The sequence below is a fragment of the Mustela erminea genome, chromosome 13, assembly GCF_009829155.1.
Source record: "Mustela erminea isolate mMusErm1 chromosome 13, mMusErm1.Pri, whole genome shotgun sequence".
In the NCBI taxonomy this organism is placed as follows: domain Eukaryota; kingdom Metazoa; phylum Chordata; class Mammalia; order Carnivora; family Mustelidae; genus Mustela; species Mustela erminea.
This window is the reverse complement of record NC_045626.1, coordinates 70682280-70698958: the sequence shown is the minus strand read 5'-3', so window position 1 is coordinate 70698958 and position 16679 is coordinate 70682280. Positions and strand designations below refer to the sequence as shown.

The 16679-nt window shown below is 43.8% G+C and overlaps 1 protein-coding gene across 2 annotated transcripts in view; it reads left to right on the top strand.

The window, feature by feature from the left end:
• The window catches only part of KREMEN1 (kringle containing transmembrane protein 1), a 63526-nt gene that overhangs the window by 11685 nt on the left and 35162 nt on the right, over nucleotides 1–16679 (top strand). For both annotated transcript variants that reach the window (XM_032310112.1, XM_032310113.1), the window contains exons 2-3: nucleotides 7820–7982; nucleotides 12075–12166. In XM_032310112.1, coding sequence (XP_032166003.1) covers nucleotides 7820–7982; nucleotides 12075–12166 — 255 coding nt within the window. The remainder of the gene's footprint in view (nucleotides 1–7819; nucleotides 7983–12074; nucleotides 12167–16679) is intronic.

Sequence of the window (16679 nt, the reverse complement as noted above, 5' to 3'; positions counted from 1 at the left end):
CACGGTCATGTGTCTCTTTACTCTTTACTTCAGGGTTCCACATAACTGAAATGAGCATTCCTGTAGTGCATTTGAGTGTCTGTGTCCAAAGGCAGTTTTTCCCAGGAGCATGAGCTTTGAAGATGTACCCGCAAATTCCCACTGGACACCAGTCTGTACCAGGAACCCAGCAGAGTAGTAGGTGTGCTGAGCAGACATTTGACAACACTCTTGGGTCATCCTCTAAATGTTAAAAGGAACTTTTTCCACGTAAGCCTTGTATTTCTATAATTCTACCCATTTACCAAATTTTAGAGACATCTTTAAAGGAACAGAAGATAGTCCCATTGGAAAATGGTTTCTGCTGTCTTATTTTAAGATGCCATAATTAAATTTAGAGTCTGTTAATTCATGTTGATTCCAAACTGGATCAAAACCAGGTGAATTCATCCAACGTAGAATCACTAGAGATACTGAGTGGTCCTACATGAGACACTTGACTTTGATAGATTAAAAACAGTGACTCTCACAGACATTGTAGATAGAGATCCAACTAGTAATTCCACCAGAAAACTAGGAATATTCTCAACTCAGTATGAGAAAATTTTTCTGTTTCTCAATAGTATGGTTTCAGACAAGTAGTATAATTAGGAATGATGTAGTTATAGAGCCTCATTGAGAACATACTCTTCAACTTTATTAAATCTTGTCAAGGAATAGAATGTCTTTTCAATGAACTGCTGCTTTCCTACTGTTGTCTCATATATGTTAAGTTTTAAGTATTTTAAGAGAACGTCTCATTAACAGTTTTAAACATGAACTTTAAAAATACTGTGCATGTTTATTTATTTTGAATTGCTTGCACATGTGAGCAGGGGGAGGGGTAGAAGGAGAGAGAATCTCCAGCAGACTCCAAACTGAGCATGGAGCCCAACTGGGGGATCAGTCTTATGACCCTGAGATCATGACTTGAGCCAAAACCAGGATTGGACACCCAACTGACTTGGGGCTATCCAGGCGCTCCAAGTACAGATATGATTCATTAGAACATATAAACTTTAAACACACTTACAGTTGAAATTATGATTAAGAAAAAATCTATTTGCTCCATTATACCTTTTTTTTTTTCTTAACTTTTATTCATTGAATGCTTGGATTCAGCACAGGACTCACACCATATATATTTTCTATCCTGATGGTAGCCTGATAACTTTATTTTTTTTTTTAAGATTTTATTTATCTAGGGGCACCTGGGTGGCTCAGTGGGTTAAAGCCTCTGCCTTCAGCTCAGGTCATGATCCCGGGGTCCTGGGATAGAGCCTCGAGTTGGGCTCTTTGCTCGGCGGAGAGACTGCTTCCTCCCTCTGTCTCTGCCTGCCTCTCTGCTTACTTGTGATCTCTGTCTGTCAAATAAATAAATAAAATCTTTAAAAAAAAAAAGATTTTATTTATCTATTTGACAGACAGACATCACAAGTAGGCAGAGAGGCAGGCAGAGAGAGAGAGAGGAAGAAGCAGGCTCCCTGTGGAACAGAGAGCCCGTTGCGGGGCTCAATCCCTGGGATCATGACCTGAGCCAAAGGCAGAGGCTTTAACCCACTGAGCCGCCCAGGTGCCCCTGGTAGCCTGAAAACTTTATTGTTTTTGTTTGTTTGTTTGTTTTTGTTTTTAAGGATTTTACTTATTTATTTGACAGAGATCACAAGTAGACAGAGAGAGAGGAAGAGAAGCAGGCTCCCTGCTGGACAGAGAGCCCAATAGAGGGCTCCATCCCAGGACCCTGAGATCATGACCTGAGCTGAAGGCAGAGGCTTTAACCCACTGAGCCACCCAGGCACCCCAGCCTGATAACTTTAAGCAGAATTATAAGGATGGCTGGGTGGCTCAGTTGGTTAAGCATCTGCCTTCTGCTCAGGTCATGATCCCAGGATCCTGGGATAGAGTCCCGCATCACACTCCCTGCTCAGCATGGAGTCTGCTTCTGCCTGCCGTTCTCTCTCTTTCTCTGACCAATAAATAAATAAAATCATAAAAAATATATACGATTAAAACAGGATGATATGCCTATCTACTCATGTTATATTGCCTTTCATAGGTAACTGTTTTTATGGACCAGAATGAAATATATGATCATGATCATCTCAAATTTATAATAAATTTGGTTATTTAAAAAACTTTATAATTATATAGTAATAGTTTATTGGGGACCTACTCTGTGCTAGAGCATTTTACTTGCACATCCTCCAATTCTTCCAGTTGCCCTGAGCTGTAGTTAACCTAACCCCCATTTTACAAGTGAAGAAACAGGCTCAAAGAGGTTAGCTGAATGCCTGTTGCTTGTAAACCACAGGCCAAACCTGAGTCCAGCTCCTAACTGTATTTTCCGTGCTCTACCACATTGCTGCTAGAAGCTTTTCAGGCAGAACAGTATTCAATTTAAACTATTTCATAACCCTTGAGATTAAATATTCAATCCTTTACATTTCTGTGTGTGTGTGTGTGTGTGTGTGTCTGTGTGTATTCTGTAGATATCACTCATTTAGGGGGCCCTTAGGCTAAATGGATCTTGGGGCTGCAGAGAAGAGTTTAAGGGTTCCATGAGCACTTCTGAAATTGTAACTGTTGTGTATGTGGTATTTGTCTGGGGTGCAGGTCCCTATTTTTCAAGTGATTCTCCAAGAGGTAGACCTGAGTTTGAGAATTGTAATGTGGCGAATATTTTTTGGAAGTATTTCTAGGTCCTCTATAGCTCATGCCTCTAAATTACTGAAATCTTCAAATACTTTTACATATAGCATGTGAATATTTGAGATCTTCCAGATTTGAAGGCATAAATATTGAAGTTTAGAATATAGCATCAGGGCTTTTCTTTATACCCAACCCTTCGAAATTCTAAGCATAACGAACAGTCACAGCTTTATGAGAGAAAGCTCCAGCTAGCTTTTCTTAGCAATGAAGGAGTACCAAGTTTTCACCCAAAGGCGGAGTCTTTACCTGCATATCTTACTACCATGGAAATTACTGCCAGGCCTGCGTGGGGTACCGGTTTCCTACAGAAAATAGTTGGTTGGCACAAAACCATTTCCTCAAGATTCTCAACCAGGGATTTGATTTACCCTAATGTGATTCCACTTATCGGCAAAGGAATTTCAATAAAATTAGCATCTCCAATTTTGAAAATAAATGTCATATGCCATATTTTGGAGGATTTTGGTGACGGGGGGGAAAAGATAAGGAATTACCAATTTAGAAGGGTGGAATTAGTGCTCTCGGTGCTTTGATGCCAGCTTCATTGAGGAAATTTTCTGCTGTATTACTAAATTTCTGTTAGGCTTATGTTTAACTCAAGGGCTGTTTTCATTAAGTCCCCACAACAAAACATTTGGAGTTTTCCGATGGAGAGATAGGGTCAGACAGATGACTTCTATGAGGTAATTGGGATCTGGCCAGAGAAAATGAGGAAATGAAGTTTCCTCGGTGTTCACAGTTTATTATTCCTTCCTGCTCAGGACACTTCTCCCTTGACTTCCAAGATGCACACACTTTCTTAGCTTTTCTCCCACCTCCCTGGGCATACTTTCTCACTCATCAGTGCCAGACCCTCCTCTTTCCTTGCCTGAAATGTTGCAGGGCCCCCGGACTCAGGCCCAGATGTCTTCTCTCTCCACCCGCGGTAACCCTGTTCTCTCCACGCATCTGCGCCGTTACTGCCACACTTCTAGCTCCAGCCAGCCTCGCTCGGCCCTTTTCCTCATCTCCAGGCTCATCAAGCCATCTGCTTCCTGTGTATCTCCACCCACTGTTCTGAAAGGTGTCTCAGACTTAACCGATCCACAGCCAAAGCCTTGTTCCACCCAACGTACTCTGCCCCTTTTGGGGCCTCCCCATTGTAGTAAATGGAGTCTCCCCTCAGGCCCATGTCCTTGGGGTGGGCCTTGACTTCTCTTTCTCTCAGCAAATACTTTGGGCTCTGCCTTCAAAGCATATCCAGAATGTGGCTACTTCTCACCACCTTTCGGCTGCCACCCTGGTCCAGGGCATCTTTTCTAGCTCATCTTTCTGCTGTAACCACCTGACTGATGTTCCCAATGAGTTCCTGCCTCTCCAGATATCTTTCTCCACCCAACAGCTAGACAGTTGTTTTTGTTTTTGTTATTATGGATTTTTGTGTTTTTTTTTTTAAACGGTGGTTTTGAAAGATAAGTCAGATCATGTCATTTCTCTGCTCAGAACCCACAGCTGGCTTCCCCTCACACTCAGAACAAAAGCTAAAATCTGATTTATATAATGCTCTAGACCCTGTGTGTCCTTGGCCTTGTCTCTCTCCTCCCCCTCCTCTTCCCTCCTCACCCACTCCCGCTTAGAGGAGCTGCCTTTTAGTTCCCCAGACCTGCCGGGCACACTGGGGCCCGCAGGGGTCCCCTCTTCACTGTGCCCATTGCCAATACTGCTCTCCCCACATGTTTAAGATGGTTTTGTTTCCTCCCTTTGACCATATCTCTGCTCAAATGCCCCCTCCCCTCCAGGCCTTTTCTGGCCCACCCCCCCTTAAAATAGAACCCCCACCATTCAGTCTCCATCCCCTTACTCCGTTTTTCCTTTCAGCACTCCTCACTACCTGATGTGAATTTGATTGGTTTGTTATGAGCGTGGCCCCCCTGTTACTATGTAAGCTCCGTGACTGCCGAGTGTTCACCAGTGTAGCCCCAGTGCTGTGAACAGTGCCAGACACATAGTATGTACTGAATAAATATTTGTTGAATGGGTTAATTAAGAATATGCTAGACATGAGATCTATCACCTTTGCTCATTCCCTTTCACTGAATGCCTAAATATACAGCTGGCCATGTGATATTTTATTTCTTATTGGTTTAAGCCGTTTCTTGTTTATCTAGCCAAAGCTTATGTCAGTTTTTTAGCAGTAGACAGTAAGGGAGAAGGGGTCCTCATTACCCCCTGTGATCTTCTGATGAAATAAAAACGCTCATGTCACTTTAATCCAGAATGTTCAAGTTTGTTTTTCTTGTTTTTGTCCATAATTGATATGCACTGGGCAAATCCATTTAAAAAATCATAAAATGTGGTACGCTGCCTCACTTTCCCTAATGCAATGAGAATAAGATTTGGGTCTAGGAGAAACAGACTGAAGCAAAGAAGCCTACATTTTGCCATTCGCTCTCTCAGATGCCTCCTCATCCCCATTCAAGAGGACTGACAGGTGTGGATGGCCACCACATTCTTTTGTGTTACAAATCAAGTCATCTGAGCCTCTGGGAACACTGACCCCACTGTCCTGCAAATTGCTGTTTATGGCTAAGGCTTCCATTGGTTGGCCGGCATTTCTGGTTCCTGGGCCACTCCCCAACCACTTGTGATAGGAGTAAAAGATGTATCTGCACGTAGCAATTAAAATTCTAGCAATCGGCAAAAGGTTGGCTTGATGCTCTTAGAATCATCTAGTCTAATGGTTCCCAAGACAAATTACTTAACAGAAGCACTGAGGCAGATTTTTAGAAATACAGTTTCCAGGTCCCATTCTAACCCATGAGTCAGGATAGGGTTTGGTACACACACACACACACACACACATGCATGCACAGAGTCTCTCTCTCTGTCCCTCCCTATCTAGCAGATCATGTATATTTCTAGTGATAATAAATGCTATGAAGCAAACTAGACTAAATGCAGAAAACTAGGAGTGGAGATGGTAGGGATAGGTTTTCTGAGGAGTGAACATTTAGTCTGCCCTGGGAGGTATTAGAGGAAGAACATTTTGGGCAGGAAATAGCATGGTGTGTTTACGGAATTAGAAGCAGGCCAATGTGGCAGGAGCACGGGCGAGTGACTAGGAGAAGAGCTCAGGGTGCAGTGAGAGTAAAGGCTGGGGGCTTAGCAGGCAAGGATGAAGGGTTTGGGTTTTGTACCCAGCGCTCATATTTTCCTGGGAACTTTGAGCACCGTGCAGAGAATGAGTTGCAAGAGGACAGAAGTGAGGCTGTGAATCCTGAACGAGGCTGAACTGTCCTCTGAATGTGAATGGGACTAAAGTGGGGGCACCCAAGATGGAGAGGAGAGGGCAGTTTCGGGGTATATATTTTAAGAAAGTCAACAGGACTTGCTGATGAGGGGGAAATGTGGTGAGGGAAGTGACAGAGAAAGCAAGGATGATCTGAAGAGGTCCTCTAGGGGCACTGAAAGATAGTTGAGTGACCCAGTGGCCACATTTGTAAAATGGGATCCTGAGACCTCTACTTCAGGTTGGTAGGGAGTTGATATTTGTGAAGCATTTAGAGCAGAGCTCGGCATACGGTGAAATACTATGTGTTACTGGTGCCGTGGGTGACAGTGACTCGTCCAAGGTCACACAGCTGGCCCACAGCAGGTCCAGGACAAGAAACTAGAGCTTAGCCTCTCCGTTCAGTGTATTTTATGTTACACTGAGCTGCCTCCTTGAATGACCTTTAGCATTTTGTATTTATGCACACTCTGGGCAGAGTGGTTGTTTCAGTGTCTGATGAGTCGTACTGGCTGTGGCATATGGATGTCACACCAAACATGATGAGTCGCTGTTATGTTCTGTGCAGCCTGGAATTCCAGGTTATTTTGGCTGTCCATAAAACCGTGCTCTTCCAGGCAAAGAAAAGCCCAGATAGTGGGAGGAAGGGGGTATAGGAAGCGAGATGGTCTGTGGGTAGATTTTAAATATTAGAAGATGTAGCTCCTAGAATGTAGATGCGCTCATATTGTTCACATGCGTAGGCTGGAACAGGCACATGCCTTGCAACAGGAGACAGCGCTGAGAGTCCTTCATACCGGAAGTTAGAGGTCAGTGCGTGCCAGGGGCAGGGGAGCAAGCAAGCCAAGAATGTCAGCGTAACTCCCCCAGATCATCAGGTTCCGAGGGATACATCTTAAAGAAGTGTTTGAAGTACTTCTATCTGTCAGTTTCAACTAAGCTAATTTTTAAAAATTGTTCTTTGTACTGTGCCTTTCTCATGAACCTCTGTGAATTTAATGCATGCAATATGTGGGGGGAAATCCTATCAGCCTCGGTTCCCATCCCCCCAAAGTCTGAGAAGCAGATTTTAGAAGCACATTGTTGCACCTGCAAGGATTTTGTGATTTTATTAAATGGACCTGAGATGACATTCGATGTGTCTTGTAGGGAGGAATTTCAGAAAGAGGTGAGACAAAATGCCAACTTGGCCCCCGCTCCCTCCTGTTGACTGTCTGTTCCATTGCATCTCTATCTCAAACAGCATGGGGAGGACTGTTCTTCATTACCAGGGAATGTGAGTCATTCCCAGACTTGTGTGATTGGGATTCCAAAGCGTTGCTGTATCCGATGGGCTTATTAAATCCAAGTGTCAGTGCAGCCTTTCAGACTGTAGGGGAGAACTCACGTACAGCTGGTGACCTGGTTCTAGTTACCACACAGAGACACTGGCGAGACCAGTGACCCCCTCCGAGCACCCAGAATTCCTTGTGATGGCTGCTACCCACTGTTCCCAGATTTAGGGGTTTCCCGGTTCACTTCATGGGCTTCAGTACATTTCAGCTCCCTGTTTATATCCGAGTTGGGATCTGTATACTCTAGGGGAAGAGTATCTGTAAAGTGTCTGTAGGCAAGCTAGTGCCAAGACTAGCCTTGCATTTGAAGGGGACTGCGTTTCAGATTTACTCAGCCCCAGCAATGTTAACTTCGCGGTGTCCAGGATCTAGCAAGACACTATCCATTTCCAGCTGGGTCCAAACAAAACAAATAAAACATCAACCAGAGGGGGAGGAGACTATGGTTGTTGCCAGAAAATTAGTTTGCTCTGTCTTTTCTTTCTCCTAGAATGTTTCACGGCCAATGGTGCAGATTATAGGGGAACGCAGAACTGGACGGCACTTCAAGGCGGGAAGCCATGCCTATTCTGGAACGAGACTTTCCAGCATCCATACAACACTCTGAAATACCCCAATGGGGAGGGGGGCCTAGGCGAGCATAACTACTGCAGGTAAGATGGGGCCACACAGTGCTTTAAAAAAAAAAAAAAATCTTTGGCCTTCTTTTCCAGTCCCTTCCAACCTTGCTCACAACTATGGAAAGCTTCTTTGTCTCCTTTTGACCAACTCAGAAGGCCTTTCTTGTTACTATGTTAAAAATCTTCCTCCCACACCTTGCTTGTGTGTGTGTGTGTGTGGCGTGTGCGTGCACACACACACACACACACACACACTCTCTACCACTCTTTTTTCAACTCTGGTTGCTTTGATGCAGGTTTTCAGAGCTCTGCTTTCCTGTCTGATCACTTACACATCTCTTGGGAAGGGCTTTCTTAGTTGGCCCCAGCGCCAGTGGACAATACACAGATGGCAAAGCTTTTTAAGCTCCTGTGAATGTGGTGGTCAAACAGAGCACCGCCTGTGGCCCGAGCCTCCCTCTGCTTCTGAGTAAAGGAAGCTGTCCTACATTATCCCACCTCCCGCCAGTCCAGGAGAGCCTTGCCCTAGGAGCAGCTGCAACCATCAGATTTGTGCTGTTTCCTTCCTCTCCATAGAATAAGATTTTCTTTGGTGTTTACCTCCTGTCTAACTCTGACAGGGGTTCCTCACCCAAGATCCAAGACGCTTCAGCTAGAGATTTTCCACAGATATGATCCATAACTTTGATCAGAGTCGCAAAGTTACCAGTGATCCAAAGCAAGTTAAGACGCTGGTGTATAGGGACAAGAGCAAAGGAAGATTCTAAGCACTTTTGGTGATAGCTACATTTAAGCTATTTATACTCAAGATCCTGATAATGTGACTCATGGTTCAGCACTGTGTCGAATTAATTAGTATTAAGGACAGGTGCAAGGCAGAAATGTTCACCGAGCTACTCTTTGAGTCTCATGCTATGTCCCTGGTTCTACCAGATGTTGGAATCTCAGCTGTGGCATTGTCGACCCTGCTGAGCCAACGTATTCATACCTGCCTTGCATGGACCACATGGTTTACTTTCTGCTCTCCCTATGTAACTTTCCTAACACTCCAGGACCCTTGTGGGTGTCTTAAAGTCCCAGGCCTGTCGTCCAGGTTATCCCTGTGCCTGCAGCTCTTTCCTTCACCTCTGCTCTAATTTGTTCCAACTGGCCATTCCCCTGCAGTCACCATTGCATTATTTTTTAGTTGTTATTCTAAAAATCTTAAAAGCTTTTCCAAAATCTCAAAAACTACAGATAAATATTACTTAAATAAGGTCATCTTTTGACATTTTTTCCCCTAAAATCCTCAGCAAGCCCCACCCAGTTCCCAGAGGTAACAATCCATGTTACTTCACATTTTGCTATGTTGCATTTTATTGTTAAAGTTACACACGCTCATGAAGTCATTCTTTTACATTTTGTTTTCAGAGGTTTACATATTCATTAAGATCATTTTTGCATGATTAAGGAAATTAACCCCACTCCATTTCTGGTTTATTTCCGTCCCTTTTGCTACTCATAGAAAGAGTTGGGTTCCTTCCTTCTCTTAGGAAGAGAAACCAGTGTTTAGAGGTTTTTGTTTGTTTTTACAATAGTTACTTATAGTCTTGTTCCAAAGCGCCTCTTGATAGAGGGCTACTAGTTTATGCTATTATTCTGTTGCTTTCTTTAAAGCATGGCTTCTCAGAAGAGCTCCTAAGTTTAAGTCTGACTTTAAGGTAAATTTTAAATTTCCAAAGAGTTTTATTTTATATGAAAAAGAAAGTCTTTTCTCATACATGGATTAGCACCCAGCCCTACACAGATTCCCACAAGTGCACATGGTTCTCCACTGGGAGAGCAGCAGGGGTTGGGGGGACACAGCATGACTGCCTTCCTCTCAGCCCTGGCCAGAGGCAGCCTCTCCTTTGACTTGATGGAATGTACCAGACCTGAACTACCAGTTTTTTCTTCAGAAAAAAGGGAGGCTGAAATGTTGATTATCATCACATCAGCAGGTCTATGCCTTTTGTTTTAGCTCGGCAGCGAAATCCAAAATGAATTTGCTTATTCTTTATTAAGCTATACGGATGCTTTTCAGAATGGTTTTGACATTGATAATAAACAGTTGTTTTCTAACGTCTTCACCAAATACTACATCAAAGCTGGACAGTGAATAGAGGGAGGAAGATGACAGTCAAATTCTGTTTAAAAAAGGGCTTTGTACAAGTTCTCCTGCTTTGATTTCTCAGCTGACATCCGACACCATGTTTGTCTTGTGCTCGGATGCCAGACCCATTGCAGTGGAGATGTCTGTGAGATGGCGAGTGATGGGAATGCACTTCTCTGGGCTCGACGGATCTGGATTAGAGGCAAAGGCAGACGGACAGGGAAGAGCAGAGTTGGCGCTGGCACCTGCCTTTGGGCACAGAAAATGAAAGGACCCTTTGTGCTTCGGGAGGCTTATCTTCTGGGCCCCACAATAGGCTTATCCCTCTGGGCCCGATAGGGGTGGCTCCAGAGCTCCCGCTGCAGGGTCTTTATGCCCATTTCCGGCCTAACCGGCGTGTCGGGTTTCCAGTGTTCTGAGTCGAAAGAAAGGGAGCTTGGAGGCAAGGCTTTTCTGTGTGTATGTGCGTGTGTGGTAACCCTTGCCATTTGGGGTCTGTTACAGCAGGATGGCCCATTATTGTCATGGTGCCTTTGAGTTGAAAAGACCTTCAAGGGCATTTTAGAAATGTGAAATCAGCCTTTAAAAAATATTAGTGCTGCATCAGAAGTTGGTACCAGGATCACAGGATTGCATGTTCTGACTGAAACTCTTAGGCTTAGCTTTCCTCAGATTTTTCTGAGAAGTTAGTATTTTGAGGGAGGAATAGGACCCACTTGTGTCAAACATGTGCCAACTAGCCTGATGTTAGTGAAAGCTTGTCAGTGGATTCTGTAGCACGTGAATTTTATTTTATTGTTTAAAAATTATACAACCAGTGTTCATTGTAGAAGAAATAGAAAATTAAAGAGAATCAGAAAAGGAAAAAAATTTTTTTAATTACTGATAGTCCCATGCTCCAGAGATACTTTCAGGGGTTTGATGTATACCCTTTCCTGAATACCTCTTTTCAAATGATGGGACTGTGTCACCCTCCGTGTTTTCAAACTACCTTTAAAAAAACCTAACAAGGGGCGCCTGGGTAGCTCAGTGGGTTAAAGCCTCTGCCTTCGGCTCAGGTCATGATCCCAGGGTTCTGGGATTGAGTCCCGCATCGGGCTCTCTACTGGGCGGGAAGCCTCCTTCCCCCCTCTCTCTGCCTGCCTCTCTGCCTACTTGTGCTCTCTCTGTCAAATAAATAAATAAAAATCTTAAAAAAAAAAAATAAACTAACAAGACATGTGGATGTCTTTTTATATTAATAAATGTGTCTTTACACTGCATTTTTACTAGCTGCTCAGCATTCCCTTATATGGATATAACATTTATTTAACCAATCCTTAAGTATTGTTTCTAACTTGTTTGTATTATAAAAATGCTACGATGAACATCTTTGTAAGTAGAGATTTACTTAAAGTACTAAAGGAGAAATTGCCTGGTAAAGAGGCTTTGCATATGTTTGGGGCCTTTGGCTTTAATTGCCAAATTGCCATCCTGATCATGGGTGTCCATTCGCATTCTTTTTTTTTTTTTTTTAAGATTTTATTTATTTATTTGACAGAGAGCTAGAGAGCACAAGTAGGCAGGGTGGCAGGCAGAGAGAGAGGCTGAGCAGGGAGCCCGATGTGGGACTCGACCCCAGGATCCTGGGATCATGACCTGAGCTGAAGGCAGCCACTTAACCGACTGAGCTACCCAGGTGCCCTTGAGTTTGTTCTTGTAGCATTACCATTCTTCTCTTCTTCTTTTTTTTTTTTTTTAAGTAATCTCTACACCCAATGTGGGGCTTGAACTCACGACCCCGAGATCCAGAGCCACATGCTCTTCAGTCTGAGCCAGCCAGGCACACCCCCTCACCGCATTTTTCTCTTTGTAAGAGGCAGTACATACCAATACCAATACATACCAATTACTAGAAAATAACACAGACGCTGATGCATTCCTTTTTGGTAAACCTGAAAAGTGAGTTGACTCAACATGACAGAAATGTTACTTATGTGTCCTTTCCCCTACAGAAATCCAGATGGAGATGTGAGCCCCTGGTGCTATGTGGCAGAGCACGAGGACGGAGTCTACTGGAAGTACTGCGAGATTCCCGCTTGTCAGAGTAAGGCTCTAACGCGCCCGCTGAAGGTTTCAGGACACTAGCACTGAGGGTACAGATGGAAGGCCACTGCCAGAGAGCAGGTTGTTCAGGCAGGTGGATTTCATGAAGCAGGTGAAAGGTGAAGCCATCCTGGGCTGGGGATTTTCCCTTTCTCTTGTTGAGACTTTTCAGAAATAGAGGGCCTAGTTGCCTCAGGACCCCCATTCCCTTGATAGATAAGTTGTGTTTATTATATGCAGTGTTTATTATATGCAAGACACAGAGGCAGAAGGATACCCTGACCCTCAGGGAACATGCAGTGTGCTAGGGACTCTTAGGAAGACACTTGAAAACAAGTAGAATATATGGTAGTTTTAAAGTACAGAAGCCCAAACGAGAATGGCCCTGGAAGCCAGTACTAATGTACTGTTTGTCCGATCTTTTCTTCTTTCTTTTTTTGAGAGAGAGGGGTGGGAGGGGCAGTGGGAGAGAAACTTAAGCCGGCTCCCACCCGACGCAGGGCTCGATCTAACCACCCTGAGATCATGACCTGAGCCAAAATCAAGAATTGGACACTTAACCGACAGCCACCCTAGGTGCCCCGTAATATCTTTTTAAATATGCCAAGGGAGCAGGTTTTCTCAGTTACTAGAGCTGAGGAAAAGGACAGCTCCTTCATAATAATTCTACCTGGGTTGAATTCTACCATACTATTTCCCCTTACTCCTTATCCTGTCACCACACTTGATCCGTCACCACACTTCCTCACACCTCAGCCCCGGAGACTATGTATATAGAGTGATATGGAGGTTTGTGGGGGACCTGGGACCTCTCACTCATGCCCACCACAGCAGTCTGAATTCTGCTGCCTCATGGGGAAGGGGTGCTGCAGGCCCTACCTCTCACCTTCCAAAAGTTACAAATTTCCAAATAAGACCATTGCCTGGCAGTGAGGCCCTGGCTTCACTCTCCTTCCAACCCAAGTATGCCTTGATTCAGTCCCCAAATTGAAAAGACAGTAAAGACCAGCAGAATGGGCTTTTGCTCAGTCTGCTTAATCAAATTTTTAAAATGAAAAACATCTCATTTGGCTCTAGTTATGTAAAGAAGAAAGGGGCAGGGGGAGAGGAAAGCAGATTTTCCTCGGTCCATTTGTTCTACACAAAGATAGTCTTTTAGTACTAGCCTGTGTCATTCTCTCAGGAATGGCGAGGAGGGGATTTCAATCCGGCCGCTTTTATTTGGAAAGATAATCCTCAACTTGCATTTATAAAATATAATTTGGACCAATGGTAGCGGACTCATGTGGTCACTGAAACTAAGTTCCAGAAGAGAGAATTACAGAAAAATGATACAACCCATGTAGTACCCCCTCATTCCTAATATTTGCAGGATGTGCCTCACTCTTCCAAAAAAGGAAAATTAAATATCATTTCCTTTTTCTATGGCCCTTTAGTAGTCTTCTCGAAATGTCTAAAGCTGGCCTTGAAATGGTCTGGGCAGGGAAGCATACAGAGGTTGGGAACGAGAGCTGGGGAGTACCTGATTTAGGGGGTGCTGGGGAGGGAACAGTAAGTATCTGGCTTTGGTTCTTTAGAAAACCCTTCCGTTCACCCTGTGGGCATCGGGGCTCCCCATCTAGCTGAGCCTCAGACTTTGAGAGTCTGGCAGAACATTGTGCTCCTTGAGTGTCTGATTAATGTAGTTGAGAAAAACTCCTGTGCTGGTTGAAGGAAGAGGCGTTGGTAGTTGCCTAGTGGACTCGACGGAGATACAACCAGCCTATTTTAGGCCAGTTTTGCCCTATTTCTGGATGTGGAGTCATAATTTTCATGAATAATACTAACCCTCTGTGCGAAGCCCACTATTCATGATTAGCATTGAACTTGTCATACAGGAAAAGGCCTGTGACATGATCAGATTCCTGGAAAGTTCATATCTGAATATAACAGACCCAGCAGGAGCCGGGGGAGTGGATGTTTAGGGACAAAACAGAATGTGGTTGAATGGCAGGCCATTGTGTGGCGACCGGAATCTCTGCCCGGCGGCATGTTTCGGACAGAGCTAAGACAAGCAGGGAGGCAGCGATGAAGTCTGATTCACACAGGGAAAAAGAGAAACTTGAACTGTGCTTTTGACCTGTGGAGCATGGATCAGAACATAACCATTATTTTTTTTTAATTAAGTTTTTTAAAGATTTTATTTTTATTTTTTTCAGTGTTCCAAAATTCATTGTTTATGCACCACACCCAGTGCTCCATGCAATACGTGCCCTCCTTAATACCCCTCACCAGACTCACCGTACCCCCAACCCAGAACATAACTGTTAAAAAGAGAACAACTCTGAGGTAATTGGATATGCTCTTCAAACCACATGGGCCAGTATGTTTCTTAGAAACCCCAAGTTTCTATTGTGGACAGAAGAAATACAGACCATTAAAAGCAAATTTCCTGGGGCGCCTGGGTGGCTCAGTGGATTAAGCCGCTGCCTTTGGCTCGGGTCATGATCTCAGGGTCCGGGATCGAGTCCCGCGTCGGGCTCTCTGCTCAGCAGGGAGCCTGCTTCTCTCTCTCTCTCTCTGCCTGCCTCTCTGTCTGCTGTGATCTCTCTCTGTCAAATAAATAAAATCTTTAAAAAAAAAAGCAAATTTCCTCAAAAAGTCCTCAAGGTTCCCATCCCTCCAGATCCCATCCTCTACAACTCAGTCCTGCTGGTTTGGCTACTGAGGCAGAAACCATTTGGCTTAGTATCTGTTCTTTGCATATCTCTTTCTTGTTAAATAATCATCCTCTCCATTCTAATTCCCATTTATTTCATTGCTTGCAAAGGATGTGATGGGCCTCAGCATGGTTTTGATTTGTTCTGTTGTACCTAGATTCTTTTTAAAAATTTGGGACAGTTTTGGGGCGCCTGGGTGGCTCAGTGGGTTAAGCCTCTGCCTTAAGCCCAGGTCATGATCCCAGGGTCCTGGGATCGAGCCCCATATTGGGCTCTCTGCTCAGCGGTGAGCCTGCTTCCCCTTCTCTCTCTGCCTGCCTCTTTGCCTACTCGTGATTTCTCTGTCAAATAAATAAAATAAAATCTTTAAAAAAAAAAATTGGGGGGCGCCTGGGTGGCTCAGTGGGTTAAGCCGCTGCCTTGGCTCAGGTCATGGTCTCAGGGTCCTGGGATCGAGTCCCGCATCGGGCTCTCTGCTCAGCAGGGAGCCTGCTTCCTTCTCTCTCTCTCTGCCTGCCTCTCAGTGTATTTGTAATTTCTCTCTGTCAAATAAATAAATAAAATCTTTAAAAAAAAAAATTGGGGACAGTTTTGTAAAAGTTTAAGTAATCTAGTTGTGAGGTGGAGGGGAACCTGCAAGTGGCATTTAAAGGCAAATATTATTTCCTCCACATAGCCGACATTGGCCTGAAGCCACGGGCATGAGAAATATACTTTATCATTGCTGAGAGCCATTCTTTGCTATAAAACATTCACCTGATTTCTACAAACTCAACTATACAAATTCATCTTTTTTTTTTTTTAAAGATTTTATTTATTTATTTGACAGAGATCACAAGTAGGCAGAGAGGCAGGCAGAGAGAGAGGAGGAAGCAGGCTCCCCGCTAAGCAGAGATCGTGATGCAGGGTTCGATCCCAGGACCCTGGGATTACGACCTGAGCCAAAGGCAGAGGCTTTAACCCACTGAGCCACTCAGGCGCCCCTAAAGATTTTTTTTTTTAAAGATTCTTTTGTTTATTTGACAGAGAGAGATCACAAGTAGGCATAGGCAGGCGGTGGGTGGGTGGGGGGAGCAGGCCCCCTGCTGAGCAGAGAGCCCGATGTGGGGCTCGATCCCAGGACCCTGAGATCATGACCTGAGCTGAAGGCAGAGGCTTAACCCACTGAGCCACCCAGGCGCCCCCAAATACATCTTTGAAATAAGGAAATTGGAACACAGACTATTAGATTATATTAAGAAACCACTGTTAATTTTATTAGGTACAATAACGGCATGGTGGGGATATACAAATAATTGTTTAAGTCATTTGAAATTATAGATACATACTGAAATATTTGTGGTTGAAATTGATAATATGTCTGGAATTTATTTTAAAATGACCTCATCTCCCAAAGAGTGAATGGGTCAGATGAGTGAAATAGATGAAACTAGAATGGTTTTTTTTAAAAAAAGTAGATATTTTTTGATGCTGCATAACAATGGGCTCATTTATTCCTTCCTGCTTTTTTGTATGTTTGAAAGTTTCCATTATAAAAAGTTAATTCTGTGATATCTTAAAATGGTATATTTTAAATATTTCAAAATAAATATATAAATACAACATTCGAAGTATCTGGGTTCAGATGTATTACATGATTAACCTAATTAACCTAAATTGAGATAATTTGCATATAGCTCACAGGTATCTGAGTTAGTTATTAAAGTTAGTTATAAGGGACACCTGGGTGGTTCAGTCACTTAAGTGTCCAAATCTTGATTTCAGCTCAGGTCATGATCTCAGGGTTGTGAGATTGAGCTTTGAGCTGGGCATGGA